The sequence below is a fragment of the Lutra lutra genome, chromosome 3, assembly GCF_902655055.1.
Source record: "Lutra lutra chromosome 3, mLutLut1.2, whole genome shotgun sequence".
Taxonomy (NCBI): Eukaryota; Metazoa; Chordata; class Mammalia; order Carnivora; family Mustelidae; genus Lutra; species Lutra lutra.
In genome coordinates, this window is record NC_062280.1 from 13,543,892 (window position 1) to 13,562,939 (window position 19,048).

The 19,048-nt window shown below is 36.0% G+C and overlaps 1 protein-coding gene across 1 annotated transcript in view; it reads right to left on the reverse strand.

The window, feature by feature from the left end:
• The window catches only part of C2CD6 (C2 calcium dependent domain containing 6), a 150,585-nt gene that overhangs the window by 63,243 nt on the left and 68,294 nt on the right, over window positions 1-19,048 (reverse strand). The window contains exons 10-13 of the mRNA XM_047721328.1: window positions 13,534-13,639; window positions 4,180-4,246; window positions 1,901-1,944; window positions 339-665 (exon numbers count right to left, since the gene is read on the reverse strand). Of these exons, the coding sequence (XP_047577284.1) occupies window positions 339-665; window positions 1,901-1,944; window positions 4,180-4,246; window positions 13,534-13,639 (544 nt within the window). The remainder of the gene's footprint in view (window positions 1-338; window positions 666-1,900; window positions 1,945-4,179; window positions 4,247-13,533; window positions 13,640-19,048) is intronic.

Here is a 19,048-nt window from a genome sequence, read left to right on the forward strand (position 1 = left end):
AGGGTTTTTTTTCCTCCTTCCTTGAATCTAAGTAGGGTAGGAATGTTTAGTATACTCAGACATACTTCCACTTGGAGACTTTTGAATGCATTTTCAATTTGTTTTTTTTTTAATGAATTATTTTGTTTTCCCTAGTCTTATACTTCTAATACAAGGTCTTCCTCTGGATCTTGGGTTTGAGACCTACCTTTGGATTTTGAATCTGGGGAAACTAAGCTTGTGCTCTTTTTTCTAGCTAAGCTTAAATTGTTGCTTTGCCATCTAAGTTCTGTTGGTGATGACTCTAAGTTCCTCCACTTTATTTTACCTGGATATATATAGCTAGTTTTTAATTTTACCTCTGATGAAGATGAGTCTGTTTTTAAAAGCCTTGGATATCTATCTTTCAATTTTACATCTGATGTTAAGAACATATTTTTTTCCCCCTCCAGTGCAGCTTCTGATTGGTAGTCTTCTAGAGGTGATGTTTGGTTCTCCTCTGTTATTTTCAGGATAGGAATAACAGGCAATGGAGTTTGCTTTGTTGATTCATTTGTTTGCTTTGTTGACTCATCTGTTTGCTTTGTTGATTCATCACTTTCAGGAGCAACAGCACTTGAATTATCTTGATTTGACTGGTTCAGAGTTGGTAGAGTCAGGCTTTTCTTATCATCATTATCCAGCAACTAGAAAATATATCAATAAAGCAAGCTACCAATTAATCACTAGAAAATATTTAAAACTAAGAAAACTGGACTTAAAAAATCATTTGTACTACCTTATTCATTATCATAAAAAGTGACCATCAATATCTGTCAGTTATTACATTCCTTATTGAAAGAGTCAAACTCTTCACTTGCACGAAACCACGGACTACAGAATATTATTCATTAAGATGATCACATAGCTCTTTTTTTTTAAAGATTGTATTCATTTATTTGACAGAGAGAGAGCACAAGTAGGGGGAACAGCAGGCAGAGGGAGAGGGAGAAGCAGACTCCCTACTGAGCAGGGAGCCCCATGCAGGGCTTGATCAGAGGACTGCAGGATCATGACCTGAGCCAAAGGCAGACACTACACCAACAGAGCCAACCAGGAGCCCCAATTACACCACTTTATAAAGCAGTGGTTCTCATATATTCAGATTTTGTAAATCAGCAACATCTTAATAAAGATAATTCAGTCCAACATTTTGCTGTTATTATGCTACACCAATATATTACAATAAAAGAAATTTTAGGGATGCCTGGATGGCTCAGTCCATTGAGTGTCTGACTCTTGATTTCAGCTCAGGTCATGAACACAGGGTCATGGGACTGAGCCCCCTGTGAAGCTCTGCACTCAGTTGATTCTCTCTTTCTCTCTCTCTCTCTCTGTCCTCCTCCAGCACTCAAATATGCACACTCTAAAAGAAATAAATCTTTTTTAAAAAATAAAAATAAGGAAAAAATTTAAAAAATAAGGGAAATTTTAATAGCAAAATAGCACAAAGAAAATATCATTAAATCAAATATTATGTGAACTCTATTTTTGCTTCTATCTTAAATATAGATTATAAATCCATAGAGAAAGTAAAGAATGTGGTTACGTCTGTAGCATCCACTTCCAAAATCATTGTGCAGAATTTCATGCTTTTACTTTTACTTGTTGCCCACTTTCCCTTTATCAACATCTTTTGTCCCCTATCTTTGTATGTATTTTAAAATATTATCATTTTATGTTGTAATTTCCCTTTTAAGAGTGTAACTTAATTAAATAAATAATGTAACTGTAGAGACAGTGCCACAACAGAAATGACCATAAAAACCTGAATAACTTCCTGGGTGCTTTTTTTCCTATTTATAAATATTTCTTTCTTTATAAATGTTACATCCCCTTATAAAATAGTGATTATTAGAAGTTCTCTTCCAAGTTCCCTCACCTCACTTGGAACAGTTTCAACTTCCTCCATTATAAGAGGGAAATCTGTTAATAAATTAATAGAGTATTTCATTATTATATTATAAAACAAACACATTTAAACATATGTACACCAATGCTATTTTAATTTTTCTCACAAGAACAAAGAACAATTTAAATCAAAGCAGTTATTCAAACATAAATACTATTTAGTAAAAACAGGCTGATGAATCTCTGGGAAGATAGGGGATTTGTAAATTGAAAAAGTGTGAAGATAAAAATGAGTACATGCATTAAGTGGTAAAATTTCAGATCCATCAATGTAAGATATAAAAACATATATACAGTATATTCTGCTATGAGTTAAGAGGAAATAAAATAAATCCCAGATGGTCTGTAATAGGGTTGGGATTGGAAGAAGAGACTGGAATAAAGTTGCATGTAAGCAGAGAAAGTAGGACCATTTGGAAGCTGATTGAAGCTCTTGTAAAATTTTCCTACAAATATAAAGATTATATATTTAGCAAGTAGAAAAGGAAAACCTTTAAAGGAGACAATAAAAATTTGAGATACAAAGGAATGTATTAAGTCTAGTATAACACAAAATTTATTATGGTCACTGTTAGCTATATGACTGTAGTCAGCTTAGCCCATTTTTCTGAGCCTTGGTTTTCTCATATGTAAAATAAGATTAATAATGCTTATCTTACAGGTATGATACAAGTACATGTAAGATGTGAGCAGCAATATGGCTAAATGCTTAATCTGTTTGGTCAAATGGACAACGTTCAAATTTAATCCCTATCAGTTGATGGCTATGTGACTTCTGACTTGTTTCTTAATCTTTCCGATCCTCAGCTTTCTAATCTGTAAAACATGGATAAATAATAATAGCACCCTCGGGATGCCTGGGTGGCTCAGCGGGTTAAGCCTCTGCTTTTGGCTCTGGTCATGATCTCAGGTTCTGGGATCAAACCCACATTGGGCTCTTTGCTTAGCAGGGAGCCTGCTTCCCCCCACTCTCTCTGCCTGCTTGTGATCTCTTTCTCTGTAAAATGAATAAATAAAATCTTAAAAAGAAATAATAGCACCCTCAAATGGCTGCTGTGAGGACTGATTTATAAAATCTAGGTAAAGGCCTACAACACAATGGTCAATAAATGTTAGCTGAAGCTATAAGAAGCTAGAGAAATACCAGAAAAAAGAAGTCACTAGACTTGAGCTAAACTCTTCAGATAAGAAAAAAAAAGAAAGAAAGAAAAAGAAAAAAAATTTGGCAACCAACAGTGACTGAGGCATGTTAACCTCAAATCTTCAACAGTGATACTGAAGATGGAAATTGTGATTCTCCTACAACTGAAAATTGAACGTTTCAAGGTAAAGAGTAGGCTAAAAACACCATAGCTCTGCTAGGCCGGCTGATTCTCAGAGGTTATGAAATGAAGACATCAAAGGCTGAGGTAGCCAAGAAGTAGAAGTAAGGAAGTAGGGAAGTAACTTGTGGCACAAGTCTTGCAACAATAAGTCATTATTTAACACCTGCAGAATCCAAGATTTTACAGATATAGTCTATGCAACTATTTTAACTTACTTTCAATGAATGTTTAATGGAGATTTTTTTAAAGGATACCAAACAATATCTTCCATTATCCTACTGATAATTTGTAAAGAGTTCTCAAATTTAATGCTAATTGAACTTCCCATCTCCCTCTCTCTGTCCTTCCTTACACACATACACACACACACAATCACACCTCTACTTAGAAGAGACCAATAGCCCTAGAGCTAATGTTTAAGAAAAATACTTTTTCACAGATTATAGTTAAGATTTAACTTTTTTCTTGTCCTTAAATGAGGAAAGGAGAATTTTAAAAAAGAAAAACAAACACTCTTGGGTACCTGGGTGGTTTAGTTGGTTAAGCATCCAACTCTTGGTTTTGGCTCAAGTCATGATCTCGGGGTTGTGAGATCAACACGCACACTGGGCTCCAAACTCAACACAAACTCTGCTTGAGATTCTTTCCCTCTTCCTCTGCCCTCCCCCTGCTCACACACATGCTGTCTCTCTCTCATATAAATAAAATCTTAAAAAAAAAAAACCAAACAGCTCCTAATTGGGTCAAAGTATTTTCTTTGGAGTGTAACAAAATAAATAGTATATACTAAAACTATGAGAAGTATATTTATTTCAAACAAAAAATGAAATCCTCTTAAAGTGAATTACTAATTTTCTTTTTGTGATACAACTATCCTCTTTTTAATTATATTAATAATAAACACAAATGTGAATAGTTTCTTAACCCGATGCTTCAAAAACTTCAGACTCTGCTTCACGTAGGCTTTTTAGTAACTGCTCGGTATCAGTTTCCTAGAAACAAGAAAAAAAAAAAAGAAAAAGATATTGGAGAAATGTTTAGAGAGCCAATCTGCCTTTATAACTTCTTTTATTATGTTCTTTAGAATTTACAGAAGAATATGGGCTTATGAGGAAAACCATCCAAACAGCACTATTTTAAAGAGAATTATACCCTGGCAAGGAATTATGTTTCAGGGAGAAGCTAGCTATCCAAGAACTGATAGGGTATTTGAGTGACAAATATATCAGAGAAAAAGATTATGAGATAAATGACATAATATTGTAACTTCAAGAGATAAAAGAGGATACCCCCGGAAAACAGATTACTTTTTTATTGGAAACCATTATGAGTTGCAAACTAATGTGGATCTTTAAAAAAATTCCAAGAGGAATTATAAGGTAGAGTGATCACTGACTCTTACAAAATACTGATCTTTTAATAAGAACCAAAAATCGGAGTCAAGATGTCAAAGAGTAGCAGACCAAGATGACATCTAGATTGTTATCAAACCATTCCGAACACCTACAAACCCAACAGGGGATCGAAGAGAAGAAGAGCAGCAATTCTAGAAACAGAAAATCAACCACTTTCTGAAAGGTAGAGGACGTGTGGAGAAGTGAATCCAAAGCTACGGGAAGATAGACCGCGGCGGGGGAGGGGCCAGCTCCCAGCAAGTGGTGAGCAATGGAGTACAAAATCCGAACTTTTAGAAGTCTGCTCCACTGAGGGACATCGCTCCAGAGGCTAAGCAGGGGTGGAGCCCTTGCAGGGACAGTGTGGTCTTAGCTCCCACAGGGTCACAGAAGGATCAGGGGTTTCTGATTGTAGCAGAGCTTGCAGGTATCAGAGCAGGGAAGCCAGCTACAGAGACAGAGCCGAGGAGTGAGCTCTCAGCTCGGAGTTACCTTAAACTGTGATCCACAGCACAGTCAGGCCACTGCTCTTTGAGCAGGAACCCCACAAGTGGCAGATCCAGGGAGACCCATCTTCATCCACTGGAAAAGCAGAGCGACAGGAATCTGCTGGGTTTAGAGACTCCAAATGGGGCTGTGTGCCAGAGACAGAAATGCTTGGTCACAGGCTGGGTGAGCTCGGAGCGCAGCTGGAGACCAGGGAGATAGGAGTGATTGAGCGTTTCCTCTGAGGGTGCACGGAGGAGTGTGGCCATGAGCTCTCAGCTCCTCCGGGCTGGAGATGGGGAGGCCATTTTCATTCCCATCCTTCAGAGCTCTACAGAAAGCGTTCAGGGAACAAAAGCTCCCAAAATCAAACCCAAGCAGATTACTTAGCCTGGCCCCTGGCAAGAGCAGCACAATTCCACCTTGGGCAAGGATATTTGAGAATCACTACAACAGGCCCCTCCCCCAGAAGATCAAGACCATCCAGCTAAGACTAAGCTCACTGATCAAGCAGAACAGTGGAATTCCAGAGAAGAGGAAAGCAAAGCATGGAATTCATGGCTTTCTCCCCATGATTCTTTAGTCTAGCAAAGTTAATTAGTTTTTTTAATTTTATTTTTTTCTTATTCTAATTTTTTCCTCTTTCCTCTTTTAATGTTTTTTAATTACTTTATCTTAACAGTACCTTTCTAAAGAAAAAATCTTTTTGAACCTTCATTATTATAGTCATATTTTATCCTTCATTGTGTCTAACTTTATTTTTTGTATACATATAGGGTTTTTTTCTTTGAAAAAATTTTGGGATACAATTTCTTCCAATAGATTAAAATATACCCTAAATCTAGCACAGGGCTTTGTTTTAGTCTCCAGCCTGAGCACATTCTCCAACCCCCCCACCCTTTTTTTCTTCTTTCTTTTTCCAAACAACTTATCAATTCCTCCTTTAGGATTCTTTTAAAAATTTTTCATCTTTACAGTCATATTTACAGTCATATTCCATCGCTTCATTGTGTTTACCCTTATTTTTGTATATATATATATAAGTTTTTCTTTAAAATTTTGGGAGGTAGTTTCCTTTTTAAAAAATTTTTATTTATTTTTTAAATTTCTTTTCAGTGTTCCAGAATTCACTGTTTATGCACCACACCCAGTGCTATGGACAGCACATACTGCAGGGAGGTAGTTTCTTCTAAGAGACCAAAATACACCCAAAACCAAGTGGGTGGCTCTGTTCTATTCACCAGTCTAAAATATATATTTCATTATATATATATATGATATATATATATATAAATATATATATATCATATATATATATATATATATATATATATATATAATTTTTAAAAAAGGTGTGTGCACCTTTTTAAAAAAATTTTTTAAACTTATTTTTATCCCCTTTCTTCTCCCCACAATTTGGGGTCTCTTCTGATTTGGTTAGCATACATTTTTCTGTTTTTTTTGCCACCCTTTTAGTATTTTATTCTCTTGTTCATATATTCTTATCTGGATAAAATGACAGAAAAGGCAGAAAAACTCACCACAAAAAAAAGAACAAGAGGCAGTACCGAAGGCTAGGGACCCAATCAATATGGACATTGGTAATATGTCAGATATAGAGTTCAGAATGACTATTCTCAAGGTGCTAGCTGGGCTCAAAAAAGGCATGGAAGATATTAGAGAAACCCTGTCTGGAGAAATAAAAGCCCTTTCTGGAGAAATAAAAGAACAAAAATCTAACCAAGCTGTAATCAAAAAAGCTATTAATAAGGAGCAATACAAAAATGGAGGCTCGTACTGCTAGGATAAATAAAGCAGAAGAGAGAATTAGTGATTAAAAAAAAGACTAAATGACAGAGAGTAAAGAAGTTGAGCAAAAGAGAGACTACAACTACTGGACCATGAGGGGAGAATTTGAGAGATAAGTGATACCATAACACAAAACAATATTAGAATAATTGGGATTCTAGAAGAAGAAGAAAGAGAGAGGGGGGGCAGAAGGTATATTGGAGCGAATTATTGTAGAGAATTTCTCTACTATGGCAAAGGGAACAAGCATCAAAATCCAGGAGGCACAGAGAACCCCCATCAAAATCAATAAAAATAGGTCCACATCCTGTCATCTAATAGTAAAACTTACAACTCTTAGTGACAAAGAGAAAATCCTGAAAGAAGCCCAGGACAAGAAGTCTGTAACATACAATGGTAAAAATATTAGATTGGCAGCAGACCTACACAGAGACCTGGCAGGCCAGAAAGAACTGGCATGATATATTCAGAGCACTAAATGAGAAAAATATGCAGCCAAGAATACTATATTCAGCTAGGATATCATTGAAAATAGAAGGAGAGATAAAAAGCTTCCAGGACAAACAAAAACGAAAAGAATTTGTAAACACCAAACCAGCCCTACATGAAATACTGAAAGGGGTCCTCTAAGCAAAGAGAGAGCCTAAAAAGAACAGACCAGAAAGGAACAGACACAATATACAGTAACAGTCACCTTACAGACAATATAATGGCACTAAATATCTCTCAATAGTTACCCTGAATGTAAATGGGCTAAATGCCCCAATCAAAAGACACAGGGTATCAGAATGGATTAAAAAAACAAAAAACAAAAAACAAACAAAAAAACACATCAATGTGCTGTCTATAAGAAACTCATTTTAGACCCAAAGACACTCCAGATTTAAAGTGAGGGGGTGGAAAACAATTTACCATGCTAATGGACATCAAAAGAAAACTGGGGTGGCAATCCTTATATCAATTAGATTTTCAGCCAAAGACTATAATAAGAGATGAGGAAGGACACTATATCATACTCAAAGGGTCTGTCCAACAAGAAGATCTAACAATTTTAAATACCTATGCCCCTAACATGGGAGCAGCCCACTATATAAACCAATTAATAACAAAATCAAAGAAACACATCAATAATAATACAATAATAGCAAGGGACTTAAACACCCCCCTCACTGAAATGGACAGATCATCTAAGCAAAAGATCAACAAGGAAAGAAAGGCCTTAAATGACACACTGGACCAGATGCACATCACAGATATATTCAGAACATTCCATCCCAAAACAACAGAATACACATTCTTCTCTAATGCAAATGGAACATTCTCCAGAATAGATCACATCCTGGGTCACAAATCAGGTCTCAGCCAGTACCAAAATCATTCCTGCATATTTTGGGATCGTTCCTGCATATTTTCAGACCACAATACTCTGAAGCTAGGACTCAATCACCAGAGAAAATTTGGAAAGAACCCAAATACATGGAGACTAAAGAGCATCCTTCTAAAGAATGAAGGGTCAACCAGGAAATTAAAGAAGAATTGAAAAAATTCATAGAAATAAATGAAAATGAAAACACAACTGTTCAAAATCTGTGGGACACAGCAAAGGCAGTCCTGACAGGAAAATATATAGTGATACAAGCCTTTCTCAAGAAACAAGAAAGGTCTCAAATACATAACCTAACCCTACATCTAAAGGAGCTGGAGAAAGGACAGCAAAGAAAGCCTAAACCCAGCAGGAGAAGAGAAATAATGATCAGAGCAGAAATTAAAAAACAACAACAACAACAACAGTAGAACAAATCAATGAAACTAGGAGCTGGTTCTTTGAAAGAATTAAGATAAACCCCTGGCCAGACTTATCAAAAAGAAAAGAGAAAGGATCCAAATTAATAAAATCATGAATGAAAGAGGAGAGATCACAACTAACACCAAAGAAATACAAACAATTATAAGAACATATTATGAGCAACTTACGCCAGCAAATTTGACAATCAGGAAGAAATGGATACATTCCTAGAGGTGTATACACTACCAAAACTGAACCAGGAAGAAATAGAAAACCTGAACAGACCCATAACCAGTAAGGAGATTGAAGCAGTCATCAAAAATCTCCCAACAAACAAGAGCCCAGAGCCAGACGGCTTCCCAGGGGAATTCTACCAAACATTTAGAGAAGAATTAATACCTATTCTCCTGAAACTGTTCCAAAAAATAGAAATGGAAGGAAAGCTTCCAAACTCATTTTATGAGGCCAGCATTACCTTGATCCCAAGACCAAAGACCCCATCAAAAAAAAAAATTAAAAAAAAAAAAGAATTACAGACCAATATCCTTGATGAACACAAATGTGAAAATACTCACCAAAATACTAGCCAATAGGATCCAACAGTACATTAAAAGGATTATTCACCATGACCAAGTGGGATTTATTTCTGGGCTGCAAGGTGGGTTCAACATCCCCAAATCAATCAATGTGATACAATATATTAATAAAAGAAAGAACAAGAACCATATGATACTCTCAATGGATGCTGAAAAAGCATTTGACAAAGTACAGCATCCCTTCCTGATCAAAACTGTTCAAAGTGTAGGGACAGAGGGCACATACCTCAATATTATCAAAGCCATCTATGAAAAACCCATAGCAAATATCATCCTCAATGGAGAAAAACTGAGAGCTTTTCTGCTAAGGTCAGGAACATGGCAGGGATGTCCATTATCACCACTGCTATTCAACATAGTACTAGAAATCCTAGCCTCGGCAATCAGACAACAAAAAGAAATTAAAGGCATCCAAATCGGCAAAGAAGAAGTCAAACTCTCTTTGCAGATGATATGATACTATATGTGGAAAACCCAAAAGACTCCACTCCAAATCTGCTAGAACTTGTACAGGAATTCAGTAAAGTATCAGGATATAAAATCAATGCAGAGAAATCAGTTGAATTTCTATACACCAACAACAAGACAGAAGAAAGAGAAATTAAGGAGTTGATCCCATTTACAATTGCACCCAAAACCATAAAAGATACCTAGGAATAAACCTAACGAAAGAGGCAAAGAATCTGTACTCAGAAAACTATAAAGTACTCATGAAAGAAACTGAGGAAGACACAAAGAAATAGAAAAATGTTCCATGCTCATGGATTGGAAGAATAAATATTGTGAAAATGTCTATGCTACCTAAAGCAATCTACACATTTAATGCAATCCCTATCATAATGCCATCCATTTTTTTTTCAAAGAAATGGAACAAATAATCCAAAAATTTATATGCAACCAGAAAAGACCTCCAATAGCTAGAGGAATGTTGAAGAAGAAAGCCAAAGGTGGTGGCATCACAATTGCAGACTTCAAGCTCAATTACAAAGCTGTAATCTTCAAGACAGTATGGTACTGGCACAAAAATAGACACATAGATCAGTGGGATGGAATAGAGAGCCCAGAAATAGACCCTCAACTCTATAGTCAACTAATCTTTGACAAAGCAGGAAAGAATGTCCAATGGAAAAAAGACAGCCTCTTCAACAAATGGTGTTGGGAAAATTGGACAACCACATGCAGAAAAATGAAACTGGACAATTTCCTTACACCACACATGAAAATAGACTCAAAATGGATGAAGAACCTCAATGTGAGAAAGGAATCCATCAAAATCTTGAGGAGAACACAGGCAACAACTTCTTTGACCTCAGCCACAGCAACTTCTTTCTAGAAATATCACCAAAGGCAAGGGAAGCAAGGGCAAAAATGAACTATTGGGACTTCATCAAATCAAAAGCTTTTGCACAGCAAAGGAAACAGTCAAAAACCAAAAGACAACTGACAGAATGGGAGAAGATATTTGCAAACGACATATCAGATAAAGGGCTAGTATCCAAAATCCATAAAGAACTTATCAAACTCAACACCCCAAAAACAAATAATCCAATCAAGAAATGGACAGAGGACATGAACACACATTTCTGCCAAGAAGACATCCAGATGGCCAAAAGACACATTAAAAGTGCTCCACATCACTTGGCATCAGGGAAATACAAATCAAAACCACAATGAGATACCACCTCACACCAGTCAGAATGGCTAAAATTAACAAGTCAGGAAACAACAGATGTTGGCAAGGATGCAGAGAAAGGGGAACCCTCCTACACTGTTGGTGGGAATGCAAACTTGTGCAGCCATTCTGGAAAACAGCATGGAGGTTCCTCAAAAAGTTGAAAATAGTGCTACCTTATGACCCAGCAATCGCACTACTGGGTATTTACCCTAAAGATACAAATGTAGTGATCCAAAGGGGCATGTGCACTCGAATGTTTATAGCAGCAATGTCCACAATAGCCAAAATATGGAAAGAACCTAGATGTCCATCAACAGATGAATGGACAAAGAAGATGTGGTATGTACACACACACACACACACACACACACACACACACAATGGAATACTATGCAGCCATCAAAAGAAATGGAATCTTGCCATTTGCAACGATGTGGATGGAACTAGAGGGTGTTACGCTGAGCAAAATAAGTCAATCAGAGAAAGACAATTATCATATGATCTCCCTGATATGAGGAATTTGAGAGGCAGAGTTGGGGTCTTGAGGGGTAGGGGAGGAAAAAATGAAACAAGATGGGATCGGGAGGGAGACAAACCATAAGAAACTCTTAATCTCACAAAAGAAACTGAGGGTTGCCAGGGGGAGGGAGGTAGGGAGAGGGTGGTTGAGTTATGGACATTGGGGAGGGTATGTGCTATGGTGAGTGCTGTGAAGTGTGTAAGCCTGACGAATTCACAGACCTATACCCCTGGGGCCAATAATACATTATATGTTAATTTAAAAAATTGAGGGGTTTGAAGCAGCGGGGGGTGGGAGGTTGGGGGAACCAGGTGGTGGGTATTGGAGAGGGCACGGATTGCATGGAGCACTGGGTGTGGTGCATAAACAAGGAATACTGTTATGCTGAAAAAAAATTTTTTTAAATCTAAAAAAAAAAAAATTAGAAAAAAGAAAAAAACCAGAAGTCTATAGTTCCTTTAATGAATGAAGAGCCCTTCAAATTTTCCCTAAAATATTAATTCTGTATAAATGCTGATTAATTTATCCTAAGGTAATACCACTATGCCAAACTATAATGAGGCATTGAAAAACATTAATATATCAGTATGCTATGAGTACCATTTCAAGGCTATAATCTTAGTAATATTTTTATTAATTCACTGAAACTCCTATGAATCCCTATTGCCAGGTCAAAATGTAAAGGTCAGACTGTATTTCTAAATATTAAACCTTACTTTTATATCTGATAAAGGTCTAGTACTCCAAATACAAAGAACTCTTATAACTGAACAATAAAAAAAAAAACAAATTTAAAATCAACAGAGGATTTCAATAAACATTTATCCAAAGAAGATATACAAAAGGTCAGTAAGCACATGAAAAGATGTCCACATTATTGGTTATCAGGCAAAAAAACCACAGTGAGGTAACACTTCAAACCCACTAAGAGTTCTATAACTGAAACAAACAAAAAAGGAAAATAACAAATTTTGGAGAAGATATGGAAGCTTCATACATTGCTAGTTAGATGTAAAACTGTGCAGCCGCTATAGAAAGCAGTTTGGTAGTTCCTGAAAAAGTTAAAGAGGGAACTACTATATGATCCAACAATCCTAGTCCTCAGTATAGACCCAAGAGAATTACAAACGTATGCTCACATAAAACCTGCACAGGAATGTTCACAGCAGCATTATTCATGACAGCTAAAAAGTCGGACAACTCAAATGTCCAGCAACCAATGAGGATAAACAAAACGTGGTACATATCCATATAGTGGAATATTATTTGGCAGTAAAAAGAAACAAGGGTTGATACATGGTACAATGGGGACGATCCCTGAAAACACTATGCTAAGCGAAAGAAGCAAGTCACAAAAGAACCATATATTATATGATTTCACTCAAATGAAATGTTTAGAATAAGCAAATCTATAGAAACAGAAAGTTGACTGGTTATTGTCTAGAGAACAGGAGTTCTGGGAGGTTTGGTTAAGGGGTGTGGAGTTTCTTTTGTGGGTAATGAGAATATCTGAAAACTGATCATAGCAATCGACATACAACTCTGAATATAGTAAGGGCCACTGAATTGTATACTTTGTTTTTTTTTTTAAAGATTTTATTTATTTATTTGACAGACAAAAATCACAAGTAAGCAGAGAGGCAGGCAGAGGGGGTGGGGAGGAAAGCTCCCTGCCAAGCAGAGAGGCCGATGGGGGGCTCGATCCCAGGACCCAGAGATCATGACCCAAGCTGAAGGCAGAGGCTTTAACCCACTGAGCCACCCAGGTGCCCCTGAATTGTATACTTTGAATAGGTGAATTACATCTTAACAAAGCTGTTAAAAAATTAAATCTTACAAAGTGTTAGTCAATATTTATCTAATGTCGCATTACCAAAATAGTAAAGTACATGAGCCATGAATAGCATTTTATATATCAAGAATAAGCAATATCTTATCGCTTTTAATTATCACAATCTTTTTAAAATAAAAAGTATTAGAAGTTATATGGAGAGAATGTATTATGTTAATTACCTTAAGTTCTTTATGGGCCATTTTTGGGTTAAGAACTCCTTCTAAATAGTTAGCTTTTTCTATCCATGTATTCAGATTTCTGTATTCTTTTTTCATTTTTTCCAGCCTAAAGAAATAAATCAGTTATATATTTAAAATGTGACAGAAGAACATATATGGAATGATTCACAAGAGAATACATTCAGTATGATCCACTTACAAAATTTTTCTTAGAGAGGCAAACCAGCAATATTTTGTTTAAGGATACAGTGAAAGGAAAAGGAACAATTACAACAGAAGTCAGAGCTGTAGTTACCTAAGGATGGGTTGGGGAGAAGATGGAATCTCACGAGGGCATACAAAACACATTTTTACTATTGATGATGTTTTAAAGTTATTTAAATTCTAGTTAAGATACAGTGTAATAAGAGTTTCAGGTGTACAGTTTAGTGGTTCAACACTTTCATACAACACCCAGTGCTCATCACAACAGGTGTGCTCCTTAATTCCCATCACCTATTTAACCCTCCCCCACCACCAGCTCCCTTCTGCTAACCATCAGTTTGTTCTTTATAGTCAAGATGTTTCTTGTTTTGTCTCTCTTTATTCCTCCATGATCATTTCTTAAATTCCACATATGAGTAAGATCATATGGTATTTGTCTTTCTCTGACTGACTTATTTTGCTTACTCTAGCTCCATCCATGTTGTTGCAAATGGCAAGATTTCTTTATCCATTCATCAGTCAGTGGACTTTTGGGCTCTTTCCATAATTTCTATTGTTAATAATGCTGCTATAAACATTGAGGTGCATGTATCCCTTTGAATTAGTATTTTTGTAATCTTTGGGTAAATACCTAGTAGTGCAACTGCTGGATCATTGTGTAGTTCTACTTTTAACTTTTTGAGGAAACTCCATACAGTTTTCCAAGATGGCTGTACCAGTTTGCATTCCCACCAACAGTGTAAGCTGTTAGTAAAGGGGAATAAATTCGCCTTTATTCCACATCCTTGCTAACACCTATTGTTTCTTGTGTTGTTAAATTTAGGCATTCTGACAAACGGAGGTGGTATTTCGTTGTAGTTTTGATTTGTATTTCCCTGATGATGAGTGATGTTGAGCATTTTTTCATGTGTCTGTTAGCCATCTGTATGTCTTCTTTACAAGAGTATCTAATTCATATGTTCCGCCCATTTCCTAACTGGATTATTTGGTTTTGGGGTGTTGCATTTGATGAGTTCTTTATAGACTTTTGGATACTAACACTTTATCAGATATATGTCCTTTGTAAATATCTTCTCCCATTCAGTACATGGCCTTGTAGTTTGGCTGACTGTTTCCCTCGCTACACAAAAATTTTTTATTTTGATGAAGTCCCAATTGTTTATTTTTGCTTTTGTTTCCCTTGCATCAGGAGACATATCTAATAAGAAGGTGGTATGACAATGTAATAGAGGTTACTGCCTCTGTTCTCCTCTAGGATTTTTTTTTAATAGATTCCTATCTTATATTTAGGTTTCTAAACAGTTTTAAATTTATTTTTGGGTACAGATTTAAGAAAATGATCCCATTTCACTCTTTTGCATGTTGCTGTCCAATTTTCCCACACTATTTGTTGAAGAGACTTTTTTTCCATTGGATATTCTTTCCTGCTTTGTTGAAGATTGACCATTTAATTGTAGGTTCATTTTTCCATTAATCTATGTATCTGTTTTTGTGCTAGTACCATACTGCCTTGATCACTACAACTTTATAAGATAACTTCAAGTCTAGAATTGTGATGCTTCCAGCTTTGCTTTTCTTTTTGAAGGTTGTTTTGGCTATTTGGGGTCTTTTGTGGTTCCTTACAAATATGAGGATTGTTTGTTCTAGCTCTGTGAAAAGTGCTTTTAGTATTTTATAGGGATTGCATTAAATGTGTAGATTGCTTTGGGTAGCATAGATATTTTAACAATGTTCATTCTTCTGATCCATGAGCATGGAGTGTTTTTCCATTTCTTTGTTTCATCTTCATATTCTTTCATTAGTGTTTTATAGTTTTCAGAGTACAGGTTTTTTACCTCTTTGGTTAGGTTTAATCCTAAGTATCTCATGGTTTCTGGTAAATGGGATTGGTTCCTTGATGTCTCTTTCTGCTGTTTCATTATTGATGTGTGGAATGCAACAGATTTCTGTATATTGCTTTTTGCATCCTGCAACTTTACTCAACTCAAGTAGCAGTTCTAACAATTTTTGGTGGAATCTTTTGGATTTTCTATATAAAGTGTCATGTCATCTGCAACTAGTGATAGTTTAACTTCTTCCTTGCCAATGTGGATGCCTTTTATTTATTTTCATTGTGTGACTGCTATAGCTAGGACTCCAATATAGCGATATTGTATTTCTTTCATTTTTTTTAAAAGATTTTGTTGTTTTTTTGAGAAAGAGAGTGTACAAGTGAGGGAAGGGGCAGAGGGAGAGAGGCAGGGAGAGAGAATCTCAAGCAGACTCCATGCTGAGCATAGAGCCCCTTGCAAAGCTCAATCTCACGACTTTAAAATGATGACTTGAGCCAAAACCAAGAGTCAGAAGCTTAACCAACCGAGCCACCCAGGTGCCCCAATGTTGTATTTCTTAACCTGAATCATAAATATCTAGGCATCGTCTTATTATGTTTATTTAAGCTATATATAGTTTTAGAAGTTATTCAATATATATATTGGCCTCATTATCTAAAGTTTTAATATATATATATATGTGTGTGTGTGTGTGTGTGTATACACACACACAATAAATCATTCAATATATACATGATATTTTCTGCAACAGAACAAAAGAAAAAATAGGAATTTAGCTTCTAATCCAAGAAATTTCAAAAGGCTTTGGTCATCTTGGTTCTTTCCACAGTTTGGCAACTGTGGCCATTGCTGCTATGAACATTGGAGTACAGATGGCCCTTCTTTTCACTACCTCTGTATCTTTTTGGTAAATACCCAGTAGTGCAATTGCAGGGTCATAGGGAAACTCTATTTTTAATTTCTTAAGGAATCTCCACACTGTTTTCCAAAGTGGCTGCACCAACTTGCCTTCTCACCAACAGTTTAAGAGGGTTCCCCTTTCTTCACATCCTTTTCAACACACATTGTTTACTGTCTTGTTAATTTTGGCCATTCTAACTGATGTAAGGTGGTATCTCAATGTGGTTTTGATTTGAATCTCCCTGATGGCTAGTGATGACGAACATTTTTTCATGTGTCTGTTAGCCATTTGTATGTCTTTATTGGAGAAGTGTCTGTTCATGTCTTCTGCCCATTTTTTGACATGATTATCTGTTTTGTGTGTGTTGAGTTTGAGGAGTTCTTTATAGATCCTGGATATCAGCCCTTTTTCTGTATTGTCATTTGTGAATATCTTCTTCCATTCCATGGGTTGCCTCTTTGTTTTGTTGACTGTTTCCTTTGCTGTGCAGAAGCTTTTGATCTTGATGAAGTCCCAAAAGTTCATTTTCGCTTTTGTTTCCTTTGCCTTTGGAGCCGTATCTTGAAAGAAGTTGCTGTGGCCGATGTCAAAGAGGTTACTGCCTATGTTCTCCTCTATGATTATGTTGGATTCCTGCCTCATATTGAGGTCTTTTATCCATTTTGAGTTTATCTTTGTGTATGGCATAAGAGAATAGTCGAGTTTCATTCTTCTACATAGCTGTCCAATTTTCCCAGCACAATTTATTGAAGAGACGGTCTTTTTTCCACTGTATATTTTTTCCTGCTTTGTCAAAGATTATTTGACCATAGATTTGAGGGTGCATATCTGGGCTCTCTACTCTATTCCACTGGTCTATGTGTCTGTTTTTGTGCCAGTACCATGCTGTCTTGGTGATCACAGCTTTGTAGTAAAGCTTGTAATCAGGCAACGTGATGCCCCCAGTTTTCTTTTTCAACATTTCCTTAGCAATATGGGGTCTCTCCTGATTCCATACAAATTTTAGGATTGTTTGCTCCAGCTCTTTGAAAAATGCTGGTGGAATTTTGATCAGAATGGCATTAAAAGTATAGATTGCTCTAGGCAGTATAGACATTTTAAGTGTTTATTTTTCTGATTCAATGGCATGGAATGATCTTCCATCTTTTTGTGTCTTCTTCAATTTCTTTCATGACTGTTCTGTAGTTCCTCGAGTACAGATCCTTTACCTCTTTGGTTAGGTTTATTCACAGGTATCTTATTGTTCTTGGTGCTATAGTAAATGGAATCAATTCTCTAAATTCCCTTTCTGTATTTTCATTGTTAGTGTATAAGAAAGCAACTGATTTCTGTACATTGATTTTGTATCCTGCCACATTACTGAATTGCTGAATGAGTTCTAGTAGTTTGGGGGTGGAATCTTTTGGGTTTTCCATATAAAGTATCATGTCATCTGCTAAGAGAGAGAACTTGACTTCTTCATTGCCAATTTGAATACCTTTTATTTCTCTTTGTTGTCTGATTGCTGTTGCTGGGAATTCTAATATTAAGATGCCCTTCAACCTACGAATGGATAAGGAAGATGTGGTCCATATATACTACAGAGTATTATGCTTCCATCAGAAAGATGAATACCCAACTTTTGTATCAACATGGATGGGACTGGAAGAGATTATGCTGAGTGAAATAAGTCAAGCAGAGAGAGTCAATTATCATATGGTTTTGCTTATTTGTGGAGCATAAGGAATAACACAGAGGACATGGGGAGCTGGAGAGGAGAAGGGAGTTGGGGGAAATTGGAGGGGGAGATGAACGATGAGAGACTTTGGACTCTGAAAAACAATCTGAGGGTTTTGGAGGGGCAGGGGTGGGTTGGGTGAGCCTGGTGGTGGGTATTATGGAGGGTATGTATTGCATGGAGTACTGGGTGTGGTGCATAAACAATGAATTCTGGAACACTGAAAAGAAATTTAAAAAATAAATAAAAATTAAAAAAAAAAAGGCTTTGGTCATCTTAAGATATAACCGACAAGAATTAAATAGAAAAGAGGGAATGTTTTCCAATTCATTTCATGAGGACATTACTACCTTGATGATAAACTCTAATAAGGACATTATAAAAATAATCTCATTAATTAACATAGATGCAAATGTTAAAAATATAATTTTAATGTAAAAAATTCAGTAATATAGAAAAAAGATAATATATTATGAACAAATTAGATTTATTCCAGGTATACAAGGATATTTTGACATTAAAATTAGAAAACATAAATACAATTTAACTGATTAAAGGAGAAAAAACATTTGGCAAAAATCCAACATCCATTTGTGGTTTTAAAGAAACTTAGAAAACTGGAACAAAGTGGAATAATTTACTTAACATGGTATAGCATATCTATATATAAAAAACCTATATAAGCAAATGCTCTTAACTATTAAAGGCTAGAAGTATAGCCTTTAAAGATCATGAACAAAAACAAGGATGTCCACCCTTGCCATTTACATGAGACATTGACTAGTATGGTCCCAGAAAATCCTAGAAAGCAACTCATATTTTTAAACACCAAATGAAAACATTAATAGTGGGAGTTCTGTG